General features: G+C 45.8%; 1 protein-coding gene across 2 annotated transcripts; it reads left to right on the top strand.

Moving 5' to 3' along the window:
* The first annotated feature begins 10,077 nt into the window (after positions 1–10,077).
* Positions 10,078–17,509, top strand: CENPH (centromere protein H). 2 transcript variants are annotated; one of them, XM_078612501.1, is made up of 10 exons: positions 10,078–10,166; positions 10,973–11,116; positions 12,846–12,901; positions 13,262–13,310; positions 13,962–14,033; positions 14,720–14,779; positions 14,929–14,992; positions 15,268–15,319; positions 16,539–16,699; positions 17,242–17,509. In XM_078612501.1, coding segments are annotated over exons 1-10 (750 nt in total). In that variant the 5' UTR covers positions 10,078–10,164; the 3' UTR covers positions 17,332–17,509. The 2 variants fall into 2 exon arrangements, with proteins under 2 accessions (XP_078468627.1, XP_078468624.1); XM_078612498.1 differs by lacking the exon at positions 10,078–10,166 and adding an exon at positions 10,287–10,522.
* The last annotated feature ends 1,242 nt before the right edge of the window (positions 17,510–18,751 follow it).

The following is an 18,751-nucleotide window of genomic DNA, read 5'->3' as shown; positions in this document are numbered from 1 at the left end:
GCCGTGAAGAACACTGGTTTAGCATCATTTACATAAATGACACAATGAAGCATAATTAGGCAGTTTAGCTGGCAATGATGCCCTTGCTGGAGTGCCGAGTCCGCGTAATCCAGATTCCTGGCTGGTCAGCTGAAATAAACCCGGCGCTCGGGTTGGACTCGGCCCCGGTCATCGTTGAAGGGAGACAAAGATCCCCCGTATAGCCTGCAACAGACTGCTGGGGCAAGTGCTGTTATCGAGTAGCACCTTTGAAGGCCGGCACGGGGGTGGGGTGGCCAGCACCACGGCCGGCCGCCTTCGTCTCCCTAGTGGCGATGTTAACACAGAAGGTAGCCACCCACACAGACACACTCTCCACCCATCATTTAAATACATTGTCACGCTTTTGGGCCAATATCCCCGGTCAATGCTTGCTGCATGGGGAGGTAGGGTACAGGACAAACCTGTGCTCCCTGCATGACGTAGCGACCTCTAGTGGCTGTAGAAAGATATGGAAGACGAGTAGGTACGTGCTTATATTGTTCTGTGGTGTTTGTCGTGGAGAAAGCACACGAGGGGGTGGGTGGGTGGCCAGCCCCACGCAGTTTTGATGACCCGACCCGACTGGACATCTGTGAAAAAGAGCTTCATATCTCATCGGATTCCTCCTGCAGTCTGATTCTTAACCCCCTCCTGCCCCCTCCCACCCCGGCCCATGTGCATCTCATCTCGCAGTAGAACTGCGTAAAGCAGTTAGTCGAATGGTAGGTCGCATGTGGTGGGATAAGGTGTAGGTACTTCCCACTTCTTCCAAGACGGCTCAGCAAGGAAGAGTAGGCCAAGGATCAAGGGGGTCGGCAACCAAAATGAACAAGATGAGCCAATTATTTTTTTCGAATTCGAAAATATAACCTCAATATTTAAAGGGCCGCAGCGCATGCGAATACATAACACACCACGTGGTTGTCCCACCGGAGCAGGCGGCTCATCTCTTTGATCCCTCCAGGCCAGTCGAGGCCCTTTCCGCCAGGAGCGGGGCCTGAAGCATATGTTACAAAGGGGCCCTAATAAATAAAAAACACTAATATCAAAACACATAAAAAATGTACTTGCATAGTAATGTAATTGTATATTTTTATTTGCTATACAGCCAGATAAAAGTCGAAGGCGGTATAGTACTATAGTAATAGAGCAAGTGCAGAATTACTGAACCGGAATTGATAGCTTGAAAGCATTTAGCGCGGGGCGCTTGAAAGTGAGGCACACGTAGCTGCACGTATAGCGACTTGTGCTACTGGGGTAATCCGGCACTGCTCCGGGGGGGGGGGTGTTTTTGTTCTGTTGTTCCCCATGTTTGCGTTGCCGATGACCCCCTCAACGCTGAAGCCCGGGTTTAAGCGCTCCTCCGCGAGCCGCTCGCTTCGTGTTGCACAATGCGGGATGCGCCGAATGGGAATCCCCGTAGAGCCTGGCTCGTCTGCCAAAGGTCAGCAAAACAACGTTTGCACACGGGGACTTCTCCGCTCGAGGAGTTGAGAAGTCACTGATTTTGTACCTAATGGGGTTTCTCGCTCAAATGAGCGTTGATGGATTGGTGGTCGTTTACTATTCACAGCACTGAACCAGCGATGGAAATTTCACGTTCCTATGGCGGGGGGGGGGGGCGAGTATATCAGTAGCAGTAGGATACCACCGTTGACTTCCGCACAATGTGGTGCTTATTTTATCGACTCTATGTGGATGATGGTGGCCTGAGTGAGTCGCTCGCTTTACCGCTGAACCACCCGGCCTTTTGTGTCCGAGCCATACGTGGAGTGCTTTGTTTGATGCGGGTTACATGCTAATGCTAACCATTGCACGATCCACAAACAGACTTTTTAAAATATATATGTATTCATGTTTTGTTTACTTTTACGAAGTAATGACCACTGAGCTATATAGCCCTTTTCAGAAGCGATCTGACCACAAATGATAGCTCAACAAAGTGGACATTCATTGCAGCCAAATACTGTAAACGTAATAGTGGAGGGGAAAACGGGAGGACCCGGAGAAAAATCCACGAGACCACGAAGAGAGAGAGAGACAGGCAAACTCCAAATATACAGCAGCAGGCTTCGTCAGGGGTGGGGGTTGTACCCACGACCTCCTGCACACCAGGCGAGGGAGTTAACATCACGCTCCCGCGGCACCCAAAAATCTGTCCCACTCTGGAGCTTGAGAGTGCATCGGCCCTAACGACAGTCACTCATCACCCTCGCCTCCGCGCTTGCTTAACTCAAAGCGAGGAATCAACGAGAGGTCTCACATTCGCCTTCCCAGCGCTCTCTCTCTCTCTCGCCCTTTCAAAGCGACAGTAATTACCGTCGTTTATTAACTACAGGGACAATGGCCTGGCCTCTCTCCTGAATCCTCTCCGAGCCTCGGCCCCCGCGTCACGAGAACTTTGGGCCACAGCCGCCACCACCGCCACCGCCTTTCATCTGCTGCTGTGAGTCCCAACATCCCCGCGGGATCTCCTCTCTTTAATTACGCTGCCCCCTTGAGAGCAGGGTCCTGACCCCGCCACAAAGGGGGGGGGGGTGCTCAGCCCCGAACCCCCCCCTCTCTCACCGCTCCCCACAGTTGTGGCGGTGGTGATGGCCTCCAGCGTGACGCGTGAGCGGTCACCGGGGGAACACTGCTCTTGGGCACGCGTTTGAAATGAATCCTAGTATCCCACCTGGGCACAAACGTAGGATGGACAAAGACAGTTTTTCATTTCATTTATTTGGTATAGCCTTGTGAGCCGTTCAGCTCTTGAATCGGGTGCAACCGCAACAAACAAAAAACAAAAACATGAACAAGAAAACATCTTAAAGTGAATATGTGCAAACAAAAAAATCCAAGAAAAGACGGCAAAATGTTGCAGAAAAAGCACCGTACACCAACGCTGTGTGCAAAAATCCCAAGGAACTGGAGAGAGAGGAAGACGTTGCCATACCTGTCAACCCACACGGTTTACCCGTTTTTTTGTAAAGGGAAATTGAGTTTTCAGGTCCATACGGCGTACAGCCGTTTCAATGCGGGCAACATTTTTTTGTCAATTTGTTTGTGTTTCTCCCTTGTGATGGGACTTTTTAGGATGAACGTTGAGATTTATAAGGTCACGGGGTGACCACTAAGGTCTGAGTTTGTCTGTAATAAGGTAGGGCATTGATAAGGGGTTGACAGGTATGATTTTACAGATAATGGCTTGTCAACGACATGAGAGATTGGTGTCAGAAGAATGTGGCACTATTTGAGCACATTGGCACAAGACGGAGAGGAAAGTGGAAACAAGTGACGAAATGTGCAGTGGACACATACGGGCTATCTGCCCAATGGATCGTGGTGATGATGATGATCTCACCTGGATGGTCCCTCGAGACAGACAAGAGGAAATGTGATGCTCACCTACCCTCTGGTCCCGTGCCTTCACCAATCCGCACGCAACTCACCATTATCACAATGTATACCTCCAGACTATTTAAGTTGCCCCGCAGCACCCAGTCCCCTGGCGCTGTGGGGGCTGCGTGGCCGTGGGGTGGCCCGAGTTGATGGCGGAGTGGGCGCAGAGAAATCCGATGAGCTATGAAGCTCTTTTCCACAGATGTCCAGCACTCGACTCGGAGCTGGCACGAGATGCTTTAATTTCGTTTTCACTCACGCGCTATCCGGTGCCCAGCTGCGACCCGTCAGCCTTTTCTACAAATTTTCCAAATTCCACCATCTGGCCCGTCGTTTTAACGGTGCTTTGTTGCCAAAGGCCATACATCATCTCTGACTTGACATTCAGGGTGCGTAAATAAAAATAGAAAAAATAACACCCCGTCTGTTTATAGCAGGATCTGCCCAGGTGAGGAGAGTGAACTAAGTTGGATAATATTTGTAACCGGTACAGAGATGTGTATTTTTTTTATGGAGCGGTGGTGCTGTTCTTCTTGGTTCTTTCGGTAAAGTCACGTAGAAGGGAAGTAATAAAATGATAAAACAAAACATAATAAAATAATCTACGTGACTTTACCGAAAGAACCAAGAAGATGAATCCCTGCAGTCACGAAAGCTTTAAATCGGTGGTGCTGTTGTTAGCGCGCCACGAGACGAACCCGGCGACCCGAGTTCGATACCAGCTCCTGACCAATAACAGCCCCGGGGAGACAAAGGCGGCCGGGCATGGTGCTGGCCACCCACCCCCTCGTGTGCCGTGCCGGCCATCATAGACGCTCGCTAACACAGCACTTGCCTCGTCAGTCTGTTACAGCAGACTTCTTTGCACGTTATAGATTGTGTGTAAGGTGTGTTCGCGTTTTATAACAATATAAAAGTGGGTTCTACAATAAATAAATAAAACACAGCTTGTTCAACGAACAAGGCCGCGACTCAAATAAAATATTAGTTTTATTTTACCAGGTTAGGCCCACTGAGCTTTACAGCTCTTTTTCAGAAGCAACCTGGCCACAAATGATAGCCCAACGAAGTGGCTTAGCAGGTGGACATTTATAGCAGCAAAACACTCAAAACGCGTGGTGATGTTGATTCTAAACGTGGAGGGAGAAACCGGAGGATCCGGAGTAAAATCCACGCGACCACGGGAAGAGAGAGAGAGAGACACGCAAACTCCAAATATACAACAGCAGGCGTCAGGGTCGGGGTCGGGATCGAACCCACGACCTCCTGCGTACCAGGCGAAAGAGTTACCATCTCCTAGCCACCGTGATGATGAAAGAGAGAGAGAGACACGCAAAATCCAAATATACAGCAGCAGGCGTCAGGATCGGGATCGAACCCATGACCTCCTGTAGACCAGGCGAGGTAGTTAACATCTCACCACCTGGACGAGGGCTGGGTCAAGCACATTCGGTCCCGGTTGGGTGAGATGGAGTGCCCAGCAGGATTTGTCAACCCACACGGTTTCTGATGGGCCAAACATCTCGCCTCTCCACGTCCACATCACGCAACTATTCGGCCTCGGCGCCTCCAGGCCGCACGCCCGCTGCTGCTCTGCTGTAGTACACACAGCTGCGGCTGCTTCGTGTATGACTCCTGCAACTGCAGTTGGGTCGGCTGCAGCTGCTACAGCAGCTGCAACAACAACAGCAGCTGCAACAACAACAGCAGCTGCAACAACAACAGCAGCTGCAACAACAACAGCAGCTGCAACAACAACAGCAGCTGCAACAACAACAGCAGCTGCAACAACAACAGCAGCTGCAACAACAACAGCAGCTGCAACAACAACAGCAGCTGCAACAACAACAGCAGCTGCAACAACAACAGCAGCTGCAACAACAACAGCAGCTGCAACAACAACAGCAGCTGCAACAACAACAGCAGCTGCAACAACAACAGCAGCTGCAACAACAACAGCAGCTGCAACAACAACAGCAGCTGCAACAACAACAGCAGCAAGATGGCGGCGGCGTGTGCGGCCGTGTGTGCGTTGTGCTGCATGGGTGTGGGCTGTGCGTGAGAGTGGGTGAGGGTGAGCTGCGTGTGAGTGAGCTGTGTGTGTGTTTAAATTTAGTGTTTTAAAGATGTCAATTCACCTGCTGTGTATCTTACTACTGTCCCTCCCGGCCATATCTAGTGCCACACTCAACTCTACAAACGGCTACCCGCGTTACTTCGCGTCAATACTTATTGCTAAATTTGCCACTACACCTGCTAATGAAACAACTTATAGACACTTCTACACTCCATCATTGTATCCTTTTAAACCCTATCTTTGTCCCATTACTTCACCAGCACTCCTTCCAAACTTCATTCTGCTCTTAAAAATAACACCATCTGTGAGCTGCTGCTATTCGTCCAAGGTTCGTCGCTCTTCATCCTTTCACAGAAAATACCTGTGCAAACTATTAATTCTACTTTTCTTATTTCTGGGTGGTATTGAGCTTCATCCTGGCCCAAATGTAAAGAACTCATATAATTCTGTAGATTTTTCTGGCAGAAAAGGTGTTGGTGTTCTACATGTCAACATCAGAGGGCTTTTGATTAAATTAAGTCAACTAAAACTAGAAGTAGCAAATCTTGACCCGGACATATTTTGCCTAACAGAAACATTTCTCACTCCTGCCGTCAATGACTTGCAGATTACGATTGACAACTACAACCTTTTTCGGCTTGACCGAGGATCTAAAGGAGGTGGAATTGCCATCTATGTTCGTAATACTATTGCATGTTCACCAGCTCACTCCTTGTTTAAAAAATGTTGCTTTGAAGGTCTGGCTCTCAGAATAACTCTCCCTAATAATCAACACATATTGGTAGTGTGCTGCTATAGACCGCCTAGTGGTAAGGATGTTGAAGCTGCATCTGCACTGAGAGAGCTTCTTGGGGGCCTCCCTAAAGGTGAAATAGTTTTAGTGGGTGATCTAAATTGGAATTGGCTAAACCCGCCGGCCGTGGCCACAAATTTTGCAGATGAATTTAACCTGTTTCAATTAATAAATGTCCCCACAAGACCCAACCTAAAAAATCCGGGACAGTCATCTCTGCTTGACGTCCTATTGACAAATGCCCCTCACAATTTCGCACTGACTGGTGTTCTAGGTAATAACCTTAGTGATCACTCCTTCATTTTTGGGGTGAGATCATCAGCCAGACACAAAGCCCCCCCTAAATTGGTTGAGAAGCACTCCATGAGACACTTCAGCATACAGGCATTTACTAATGATGTGCTTCACTCGGATATTGACAAGGTCTGTGATATTCCAAACCTGACTACGGCTTGGGAGACCTTCAGGTACACGTTTCTACAAATTCTTAACAAACATGCTCCGTTGGTTAAATTTAAAACTAAAGGCAATCGTCCACCATGGTTTGATCCTTTGATTACAAAACTCATGAAAACTAGAGACAAGGCTTGGGCATGTGCTCAGAAAAGTAATTTGGTTAATGACTGGCTAGAATACAGGATTTTAAGGAATAGATGCGTCAAAAAAATACGGCATGCAAAAAATGACTACTTCTCTTCTACTCTCCTTGAATCTCATGGAAATGCCAGGATTTTCTGGAAAACAATCAAATGTATCGAAAAGGCATCCAAAACAGATCATCTGCCCGTTCAGCTTAACCGAAATGGGGAATATTTTTCAGATCCCCAAAAAATAGTTGACAATTTTAACCTTCATTTTTCTGAAGCTGGTACCCTATTTGATAATCTATTGGGAGTCACCCCTGCTCATGCAAATTCCTACACCCCTATCCAAACATTAAGCGAATTTAGTTTTCAGCCAATCCACGAAAGTAATGTTCTGAAACAACTGTCCTTCCTCAAAGGGTCCTCCTCTACCGGAGCAGATAGTATTCCCGTCTTTGCTCTACTAAGTGTTGGTCACCTAATATACAAACCTATAGCCCATATTTTCAACCTGTCCATCAAAGAAGCATCAGTTCCTCTAGAATGGAAACATTCCTATGTTCGTCCACTTCACAAAGGGGGCCCTAAAGATGATCCAAATAACTACCGACCTATCTCAATTTTGTCCCCGTTGATGAAAATTTTTGAAAAATTATTGAACTACCAAATTATCAGTTTCCTGTCCGCCAACAATCTATTACATCTAAAACAATCTGGGTTCCGAAAAAAATACAGCACCACATCTGCTGCATTAGACTCTATGAATCACATTTACAGTAGCCTTGATAATAAGCAGTACTGCGCCTGTCTTTTTCTTGACTTGTCCAAAGCTTTTGATACAGTAGACCACAACATCCTGCTTAGTAAAATAAGTTGCCTCGGTTTTTCCGAAAACACAGTAAAATGGTTAAAAAATTACCTCTTTTCTCGCACCCAAACTGTATTCACAGATGGTTGGAGGTCAAACAGTGTTAAGATAACAAAAGGGGTTCCACAGGGTTCCATTCTCGGCCCCCTCTTGTTCTCTCTTTATGTAAATGACTTGGGCACTGAACTGGATTATTCCAGGGTAAATCTTTTTGCAGATGACACGGTACTAATTACTGCTGGCCGCTCTCCGGATGACGTGATTGCTAAGCTCCAGAGTGATTTCAACAAACTACAACATCAGCTAGTTGCTCTTAAACTAGTCCTAAATCCTGCCAAAACCAAGGTGCTATGCTTCTCACCAGGACTAAAGCGGGAAGTTATTTTCCCCAAATTACATTCCTTAAATAATGATCAAATAGAGCAAGTTAAGATCTATAAGTATCTTGGGATCATCCTGGATTCAAAACTGAATTTTGAAGATCACATTGATTATATTGGGAAAAAGACAAAAATTAAAATTGGTTTTCTATATCGACACAAGCACTGCTTCCCCCCTATGTTCCGTTTGGAATTGATTAAAGCTACCATACTGCCTCTACTTGATTACTGTGACATTGTTTATAAATCAGCCCCAAGTACTGTACTGAAGAAGCTTGACTCAATGTATCACTCGGCCTTAAGATTTGCATTGAACTGCCCATATAGGACTCACCACTGTGACCTCTACATTGGGTCAAACTTAACATCTCTGAATGTTCGACGGCTTGTGCACCAGATCTTATTTATTCATGATGTACTTGCAAAAGAATCTGCAGATTACCTGCTGGATCTCATCTCTGTTTCAAAGAACAAATTTGACCTAAGGTCTACACTCATTTACCAGCTTAATATTCCCTATTGCCGTACATATACTGGAGGAAGGGCCTTTGCTATTGATGCCCCCAGGGTCTGGAATGCTGTTGCCAATAAATTGAAACTTGAGTCACTACCTATGAGATCTTCACTCAAAACTGCTCTAGAGGAGTTGTACACCCCTAGCTGCCAGTGCTATTCAGTGACCTAAAATAAAATGTTTCGCTCCGGATGATCGCTACAAAGTATGACCTGTGTTTTGATTTAGTGTGCTGATCTTAAAGGTGGAGTGACTCATGCAGCCAGCTATGGCTGCAGGGTTTTGGTAGTACATGTTGTTTATGCCATTTATTGTGAAAATTCTGTCACAGTTCCTATGATTGCTTTTTCATTGCTTTCATGGCTTTATTTTGGTGATTTCGAAAAGTGTATTGGTTTAGCCATGTTTGTTTGTTGTAGTACAGAGTTAGACTGATGGCCTTAATTTAAGCTGTCTTGTGGTTGTTGTTGTTGTTGTTTGACTTGCATCCCACTGGGATTTTTGCACACAGCGTTGGTGTACGGTGTTTTTTCTGCAATATTTTGCTGTCTTTTCTTGGATTTTCTGTTTGCACTTAGTCACATATTCACTTTAAGATGTTTTTTTGTTCATGTTTTTGTTTTTTGTTTGTTGCGGTTGCACCCGATTCAAGAGCTGAATGGCTCACAGGGCTATACCTAATAAATGAACTTGAACTTGAACTTGAACTTATCCCGTATTCTTGTACAGGGAAATTGAGCTTTCAGGTCCATATTACGGCGTACAGCCGTTTCAATACGGGCTAAAAAAATGTTTGTCTCTTTGTTTGTGTCTCCCTTGTGATGAGACTTCGTAGGATGAACGTTGAGATTTATCAGGGCCACGGGGTGACCAATACGGTCTGAGTTGGTCTCTAATAAGGTAGGGCACTGATAAGGTGTTGATAAGCATGCACCACCATCTAACCACTCGACGTCCAGCAATTTGGAGTGGGGGGCGGTTGTGCTTTGTCTGGTTCTGTATGGCTGTCTGTGCCTTGTTCTAAAAGAGTTCCAGTCTCGCAGGAGACGAATTGCTCCGCTCGTGTTCGCGGTGGGGGGGTAGGGGAGTGATCTTCTTAGGTTTTTTCGGTAAAGTCACGTAGGTAAAACATCAAAATTAATGAAAATAAAATAAAATAAAAACAAAAATCACGACGTTTCGGAGGCAACACAAGTCTCCGTCATCAGGTGGGACCGTCACAGCCAGATTAGCTGCATCAAGTGAGACTTGTGTTGCCTCCGAAACGTCGTGATTTTTGTTTTTATTTTATTTTATTTTCATTAATTTTGATGTTTTACCTACGTGACTTTACCGAAAAAACCTAAGAATATGATTCCTTGCAGTCACGAAAGCTTCAAATCTAGGGGAGTGACTTTACCGAAAAAACCTAAGAATATGGGAGGGGAGGGGTCGGGCTGGGGTAGTCACGTGGCGCGCGGGCACGGGGGGTGTGGCCTCGCGTCACGTGACGCGGTAGTGTTTTGGCGCCAAAAAAAAGTTGAAAACCGCAGGGCCCAACAACATGTGAGTGTGACACGGGGGTCTTTCTACCCCCTCAGGGGGGTCCCTCTACCCCCTCTACCCCCTGTACCCCCTCTACCCCCTCACGGGGTCTCTCTACCCCCGTCACGGCGATCTTTTATCCTGCCAACTTTTCACAGTAGGAGCGAGGCTGCTGCTGCTGCTGGGTGTCATCCCGATGTTAACACTTTGGCCGGCATTTTACAGCATTGGGATGTTTGTCATTGCATGGGGAGGAGGGAAGGAGACAGGGGGGTTGGCTACGGGAGGGGACCCCGAGGGACCCCATGGGGAACCCGAGGGGACCAGGAGGGGACCCACGGACGACTAGGGAGAGAACGGACCGGCCACCCCCAGGGGTCGGTAATCGAACCTTTTGATCGGAGCGAGGCATCCACCGGCCCCACGTTGCCTTACACAATTGCGGTTGACCGATGCGATTTTCTAAACATCATTCTACATGGGGGTTTAAAAATATATATATTTATATGACGTTCGGCGTCATTTGGAGTCGAGTCTTTGCTTAATAGGAGAAATAAATAACTAAACATGAAACATGTCACTGCCTCCTGTGACCACTTGTCCTGGTCTCAACATTTCAATGCCGCGGGCGAGAATCAAAAACCCATAACGATTCTGGTGAAGTCTCCTGGCGAGATGTTTGCGCCTTGTGCCGCGACTCGAGGTTGCACCGGGAGCGTGACGTGGTTGTTGTTGTTTGTGGTTGTTGTTGTTTGTGGTTGTGAATCCTGTGTGGGTGTGAATCCTGTGTGGGTGTGAATCCTGTGTGGGTGTGCGTGCGAGTTCAGGTCGGCCCTGGATGGCGACGCGGCGAGGGCGCTACAGGATGTGAGCGATCGCCTGGCACGGGTGGCGCTTGGATGTCCTTTGGGCACCCACGACGAGGCTGTGACGTTGGGCGAGGAGGAGGGTGCCCTCCTGAGGGCGGTCAGGTGATTACAAAATAACCATGAAACTTAAAGCTTTTTATTTTACCAGGTATGCCCCCCCCCCTCCTGAGCTATGTAGTGTTTTTTTCAGAAGCGACATGGCCATCGCAAACGATAGCTCAACGAAGTGGCTTATCACGTGGAAATTTAGAGCTGCCAAGTACTCTAACCCAGGGGTGGGGAACCTTTTTTCTGCCAAGGGCCATTTGGATATTTATAACATCATTCGCGGGCCATACAAAATTATCAACTTAAAAATTTGCCTGTTATATTTGGTCAAACATTTAATTAACTCACCCCTAATGTGATGGCTGGAACTGCTTCTCTTTGGTGAGGCGTGTGATGTTAGCTGGTATTGATGATGTTGCTGCTACTCGCAACTGCTTTTCCAGGTTTGCTCCTAGATTTATTGAATTTCGAGTCCCGCCTGCGGTTGCCTTGGCAGGGCCACACTAAATTATTTTGCGGGCCGCATAAGGCCCGCGGACCGGACGTTCCCCACCCCTGCTCTAAACGCATGTTTCTAAATGTGGAGGGGAAAAACCGGAGAACCCGGAGAAAAATCCACACGACCACGGGGAGAGACGCGCAAACCTCAAATATACAGCAGGCGTCAGGGTCGGGATCGAACCCACGACCTCCTGCATACCAGGCGAGATGGTTAACATCTCGCCAGCTGAGTCGGCATCCATGTGCCCACCGGCTCAGGGTCAGGCTTCAGACAACCATTGCTCCATAGTGTTCTTCACTGATTTTCAGAGGGGGGGCAACTTTCGCCGATAAGACATCAGTGTGAGGGCCGCCACACATTTAAAACCATTGGGGTTTGACATCCATGATGGGGTGCGTCAGGGGCCGCACTAAAGGCCACCGTGGGCTGCCAGTGGCCCACGCGGGCCTTGCAATGAAGAACATTGCTTTATAGCCTTGGCCGGTTCCAATCCATAGCCAGACGGGAGTTTGGGACAACGGCTGAGCCGTGGCCCCCGGTTTTGTGTTCAGCGTAACAAGGGGCAACCTCTCAATTGGAAGTGGAGCAGGTGGGTTGTGATGTTGCTGCTTGGCTCGAATAGAACATGAACGCTGGTAGCAAAGGTTGTACAGTGCAAATGCCCACGTCAGCACTGAGCTTACGAGATTCTGGCTTTGCATTTGAACCTTATGGCGGGACCCCAGGGTCCCATAAGCCCCCGGCTCTCGCGTCAGCTGGGGCTGACATCTCCCCTCCCATCCTGATGCCAGGGGGGAAATAGATGAGGTTTAAGACTGTGGCTTGTCTACCTGCTATATTTTGCATTGGCTTCCGAGTCCTGACCTTCCCAGAAGCCCGAGCTGTTGAAGGAGGGTGTTCCAACTCGCTAAGAGAAAGCAGTGGTCCTGTTCTCACCATCTACACCGTCTGCAATAACCCACGCTCCCATCATCGAAAAAAACCGAAATGCTGCTCTGAAATGTCTGAATTCAGCCATGGAACAGGATCCTCATTCAAAAGAGGATGTCATCACATCCTGTGGCCTTGTGTCCATCACTTACATCCATTTTTGGTTATTGCCAGAGTGTTAGTTTAATCTTTATGTTAATTTAAGTTTCGGTCAATACATTTTGATAGTTTTCTGTAAAAATTAAATCACATGATTTAAGTAACTGTACAAAAGACTCCGCTTTATTTTTAGATGAATTTGTTTTTAAAATATCTTTGTATTTTATCATAATCTTGGTTTGTTGTTTTCAGTTTCTGCGAGGAATTGCAGCACCAGAGCCAGGAGCTGCATGCTGTAGGCGCAGCGTGTACGTAGCATGCCCCATCACTCTTCTCACCCGTCACTGTCTCACCTGTCACTTTCACTCGCCGCTGCCTCACCCGCCGCTGCCTTGCCCGCACTGTCTCACCCACATTGTCTTCCGCCATGGTCTCACCAACACGGTCTCACCCGCACACTCTCACCCACACTGTCTCAGCAACACGGTCTCACCAGCACTCTCTCACCCACACCCTCTCATCCACACTGCCTAACCCGCACTGCCTAACCCGCACTGCCTAACCTGCACTGCCTAACCCGCACTGCCTAACCCACTGTTGTTTCACCCGCACTGTCGTCCGTCACTGTCACCAACACTGTCTCACCCGCATTGTCTTTTTCTTTGCAGACATCAAGGATAAGGAACAGGATATTTCCCCAAATGCCCTTCATAGAGAGTAAGATCCCATCAGTCCTCACTAAAATGCCTTTGTTAAATGCACTTTGTGCTTTATAGGACATTATTTTCTGCCCATAATTGAGGTCCATCTGCTGACCCCAACCCAGGACCCTTTCTCTACAGCAGTGAACCAGTTTTGGTGGTGAGACAGGGCCCAGCCGAAGCACGTTTTCTGCTTGTTACTGAGGTTCACGGTTCGAATCCACCGGCTGCACTGATTTATTACTGCGGCTCTGCTTTACAGTGGTCATTAAATAGTCTTCAATGTCAAGGTCCAAAGTTTCCAAAATTTGAAATTGTAATTATTAATCGCCGCCTACTAGCACACTAATACCCCAGGTCACACTTGCAAATGAGACTGTTATGTTCTCTTGGGTTCTTACCCGGTTTTACAAAATTTAACCTAAAACTAGAGTTATACTTTTCACTCTGTCTAGATTTTGTCTAACATGTTACCGCCCAGTTCATTCACCTCGAAGACCTCAAGTTTTCGGACAAGGAAGCACAAACTTGTCTTTATTGGCACAACTATGTTGTTAGGTTGACACAATGTACTGTGCATGATGTATTATCACCTACACACAGAGCTGCAACCACCTTGTGGTTTAAAAAATATAATTAAATTCATTTGTGGCTTTGTTCTTTACAGGATTCTGGACTTGCATAAAACATTGGAGAAATCATCTGGATTCACCTCCAACAGGGAACTCGTGATTAACAAGTAAAGTGCCCTGTTCCATTGTCGATGTTCAGTATTCTGTCAAGCGTTCATCAAATAGTTTTTCTAATACATTAGGTGCAATTTTACTATGTACTGAATGCTGCTTACAATACAGTTTGGATGTATTAAGTGCTTGTACAATATTGTACAACAGCATCCCATTATGCTGTATAAGGAAGATGTTCGTTATGAGAATGTGGGGAGGGGGTAGGGTTAGGTGGGGTGTAGGGTGGCACACTTAACACAAGTGCCTTGCAGTAAGAAGAGGCCTCGGTTAGGTGCCTTGCTGTGTGCAGTTTGTATGTTTTCCCCCTGTTCTGCATGTGATTCCTCCAGGTTCTCAGATTTCCTCCCATAGCTAAAAATCCACATACTGTAACTAGTATTGACCAAACTTCCCAATGTTGAAAAACTATCTGCAAATGAAATGGATTATGCACAGCAATCATCGCCCCCTCCTGAGAAAATATGGCAATACCCTCATGAAAAATGCAATTGGGACTGATTTGGATTCCAACTGCACCCGCCATAGTAAGCAGATGGAATTTGTCCGATGGTTGCTGCAACAAAAAGTGTTAGGTTATAAATTATAACGAATAAATGTTCGTAAATCCGTGTGCAAAATGTTATTGCTGCAGTAAGTTCTGATGTAATTTTGTCAATTCCTTTTGGTTCGTGTGTTCCAGCTTACTTACCAACAGGGCACTTATCCAGACAATGACGGAGAACAGCAGTGAAAAGACAGAGTATGTGAAAACAATACATGTCTTTAATATGTGCATTTTATGACGAAACACATTTTTATTGAATATATTCAATCCGTTCTCACTACATACTAATACATTGCGGATTTTATTAATATCAACTTCTGCGTGATATTTCTGTGTGCGCGCAGGGCAATTTTAGCACAGCTCTTTCACAAAACCTCACTGAGTCAGCAGATTATTGCAGCTGTAGAGGCAAGTATATTAGTCAAGAGCAAACATTTAATATCGCTTCTACACAGTGCGTACATGTATTGTAAAATGTATGTGCTCTATTGTGCACAACACGTGCATGTTATGTTATCGACTTCCTCGTAGTCTTCTACAGTGTCTGTGTAATGCAGAGTTTGTGCGTCATGTTGCATAACTTGTTTGATGAACGTAAAATCGTACAATGAGCATTGGTATAAATGTATACATCCGACATTCCAGTTCTGCTGCAGTCGATGATATTGCGTCCTGTTTTACAGAAAAAGAATAAGCTCCTTCAGGAGCTCCTAGAGACCCAAAGCGAGGTACTAGGTGAGTGACTGTCGGTAAGGAGAAGTAACAATGCAGGACAAAGCGTTTCCACACGACCGTCCCCAGACGTAATATTGGTGCAGTATACATTAGGAGTTTTAAGCTGTCTGGCAATGGAGTTTTTCTTAACAATGTTAGCAGCTTCCAGGTCCTCAAAGTGCAGTATAACGCATCGTTCTTGACAACACAGTTGTGCTGCATGAGACCGAAACTCTATAATTAAGGTTTTCTTGGTTAGATCGCGTAAATATAAATGTCGTTAAACCCGCCACCACCCGACGCAGCCAATTAGTAATGCTTGTCACGTAAACAAAACGTGCCAATTAGTTACTTTAGCAAGCTGGTGTATTGGAGGGTAAACCCACAACATTTACAATTCGAAGTACGGTGTTTTGCTGGTGATCATAACCAGCATCATCAGGCGATAGCAAAAATTATTAAGATATCCTGTTCCAGTCTCAAATACGACACATTTATATTTATGCAATCTAACCCAAAAAAACTACTTTATTATGGATAACTGGTGTATTTGCCCATCATGACAAGTTCATAAAAAATAAATGTAATCAAGACTACAATTTAAAGATTGCATTGAATTTATTGAATCAAAACCTTGTGACTTATTCACAGTGATAGCAAATGCAGGAATGATTGGAAACTGTCTTCGCTTCAAAATAAATGGTAAATTCACATCCCACGGTGTCAGATCAATTCTTGGAATGAAGACAATATCTCCAATTGGATTCTGAAAAGATTTAGGCCACAACAAAATGACGGTGCATTTCATGAATCACATGACGTGTGCCATCGCATAATCCTTTTTTGGGGTTGAGATTTAGAATCGGCATGGTTCCTTTTTTCAAAACCAATTCATGAGGCATGCATTCCAAATGGTGTTAGCGTGCTGCAAGAAATTCTACTGGATAATAAATTGACTTCACTCGGATCCACGTAGCCTACCCAGCATTACACAGCGTGTCAAGCGTTAGGTACAGATCACCAGCAACCACATGGAAATTTATATTCTTGGTTATTTCGGTAAAGTCACGTAGAAAGGAAATAATAAAAGAATACAAATAAAACAAAATTATCACGACGTTTCGATTGCAACACAAGCCATCATCATCGGATGTGAAAACCACAGCAAGAAAATTTGAAAAGTGGTCGCAGAAGCCTACGTCTTAAACCAACTGAAACTCTAACATGTGTCTGCTCACAGCCATGAAGGAACAGAACCAGGCTTTGCTGAAGGAGGTGAAGGAGGTGATTGGGGCCCAAGTGAGCCACAGCCAACAGCCGCAGACAAAGCAGCAACTGGCCGGGAGCCACAAATTGACGATCGCCAACAATCGCGTCACCATTCTCCGCAACGTATTGCAGGTGAGAAGGGACCTCGTTGTACCCCAGTGTCACCCTAAGCTCTCTGCTGCTGTGCGGTGAGTTTATTGGAATTGGTGCAACAGGCCGCTCGTTTTTTAAGACGGTGGCACAAGACTGAAAGTCTTCTCGGGACAGGTGGGTTCTTATTCCAGAGTTTGTCTTCACTCAGGCATCTAAGTCAACTAAACTATGCATTTGCCTTTTTGAGTTATATATTGGCTGAATTGCTACTCTAATACAAAAACAGGTGGATTAGATCACTAGAGAACACTCATTTTGACTTAATTTTGGCTGCTTGGGCAGGACAATTCCATAGAAAGGACGACGACCGATGGTCAAGACTAACAACAGGCAGCCAACGAAAAATTACCAGTGTGTTGATGGATCAATGAGATCAGCTTGTGCATGGGAACAATGGATTGTTGCTTAGTAAGACCACGGAGAGGTTGGCGACAACTTGGGAAGCTCTTAATCCAGTAGTTCATGTAAAGAATAGATGTCTCACTTGTTGAATCTAATCAAGTTGTTTCTTGTTGTTGCAGGCTCTTATTCAAAGCAGTGGTATCGATTGGGCTGCAGATCCTAACCTACTTGGTTTTGTCCTGCAAATGGGCAAAGACAAGAAGTTTTAACCGTGTTAAAATACTAAGTAATTTTTGCTGAGTCTCTGAAACATCTACATCATTTGTAGTTTTATTTGCACAAGTACTTTTTAATTTTTGTGTTTTTCCTTCTGTATAATTTAAGCAACAATGTTATTCATTCCTTATCCATTTAAAAAGTAAAATAAAAACATACTCTTGAACGAGATTTATTTTTGTTTGTTTTATTTTGCGCCTAATTGGCTTTGCCCCGTCTACCTGCGTTGAAGTGCAACTTGCATTGCACCATTGTGTGTGATTGTATATCCTTGCTGAATCGGAGACACCTGGCAATCTAGGTTTGTCCACCAGAATAATATAAATCTCATCTCTAATTCACCATGTTAGCTCCTCCATGCCAGTTCTTCGATTCCTTTCTTATAATAAAGGTACTCAAATGTATGTATTTCGATATATGTCCGAATTAGTAGATCATGACAATGCACTTTTATATCGAAACAAAATGTGTCAATAGCGCTGGGGTTGGCGGTGCTCGGTTGTGATGGGAGCCCGCTGTGCACTCGACGCGGCAAAGCTCAGCCCTGCGGTCTCAGTGTGGACTCATCCAACCTTCGCTTGTATAAATCGTCCCGTTACAACGTTACAATCATCTACCAGAGGTGCAGCTCGATATTTTGGCGCCTGGGGCAAGGTGCCATCCTGGTGCCCCAACCCCCAAACTCGTAACTGAACCAAACACTGCCCCACCAAATAATTTAACCACCAACCGCCACTGCGTCGCTTTCAGAATTGCAGATGCACCATTATCCGGGTGTTGTGCCTCTCTTGCTACAGCACTGTCGTCTTATCACACATGCTATCGGTTAAGACATCTACAAATAACGAAACATCTACTTCCACAGGCATCAACGTCTACAACCATCGTATAAGCAGCGTCAGTCTACTGTGGCACAATAGATGAGCAAATGTCTCATATCCTCTCCACATTAAAAACAATTTTCAAGTATTTCTTATGCAAACCATTAGCCTCACGGGCCTTATGGCAGTACATACCTTCACCAGCATTGATTCAAGCAAGTCTGACTGCTGATGAGACACTGTAGGCCGAAACCGGTCCAGTCTGCTTGTTAAAATTTACATTGCTGGCACTCAGAGCCTGTGTACGGCTGATGGGGTTGTGTAACTTATTTTCTTAATGTCAAGATGTGAATGATACATTCTCTTGATGTATTACTCCACAACGACGCTCATGAGTATGTACGATGGTTACAAAAAAGCAAATCTCACAAGAAACCCGTTACAACCCCTGTAGCGTGACCTTGTTTAAATGGAGGGCACGACAATGTCCTTAACCTCTGGTTTAAAGGTTAGTAAACCTTTAAACTAGTGGTTCTTAATCTAGGGTGCACGCACCCCCTCGAGGTGCGAGATGCCCTCTCCGGGAACCAAT

The sequence above is a fragment of the Lampetra planeri genome, chromosome 39, assembly GCF_965212315.1.
Source record: "Lampetra planeri chromosome 39, kcLamPlan1.2.h2, whole genome shotgun sequence".
Lineage (NCBI taxonomy): Eukaryota > Metazoa > Chordata > Hyperoartia > Petromyzontiformes > Petromyzontidae > Lampetra > Lampetra planeri.
Note: the sequence above shows the minus strand (reverse complement) of the source record. Positions and strands in the feature narration are given on the sequence as shown.

Bases quoted from the DNA above. Each gene is read 5' to 3' on its own strand.
- CENPH (XM_078612498.1), top strand. From the start codon at position 10,392: ATGGGGAGGAGGGAAGGAGACAGGGGGGTTGGCTACGGGAGGGGACCC. The intron at 11,117-12,845 runs GTGATTACAAAA...TGTTGTTTTCAG, and splicing joins GCCCTCCTGAGGGCGGTCAG to TTTCTGCGAGGAATTGCAGC. The intron at 12,902-13,261 runs GTACGTAGCATG...TTTTCTTTGCAG, and splicing joins GCATGCTGTAGGCGCAGCGT to ACATCAAGGATAAGGAACAG.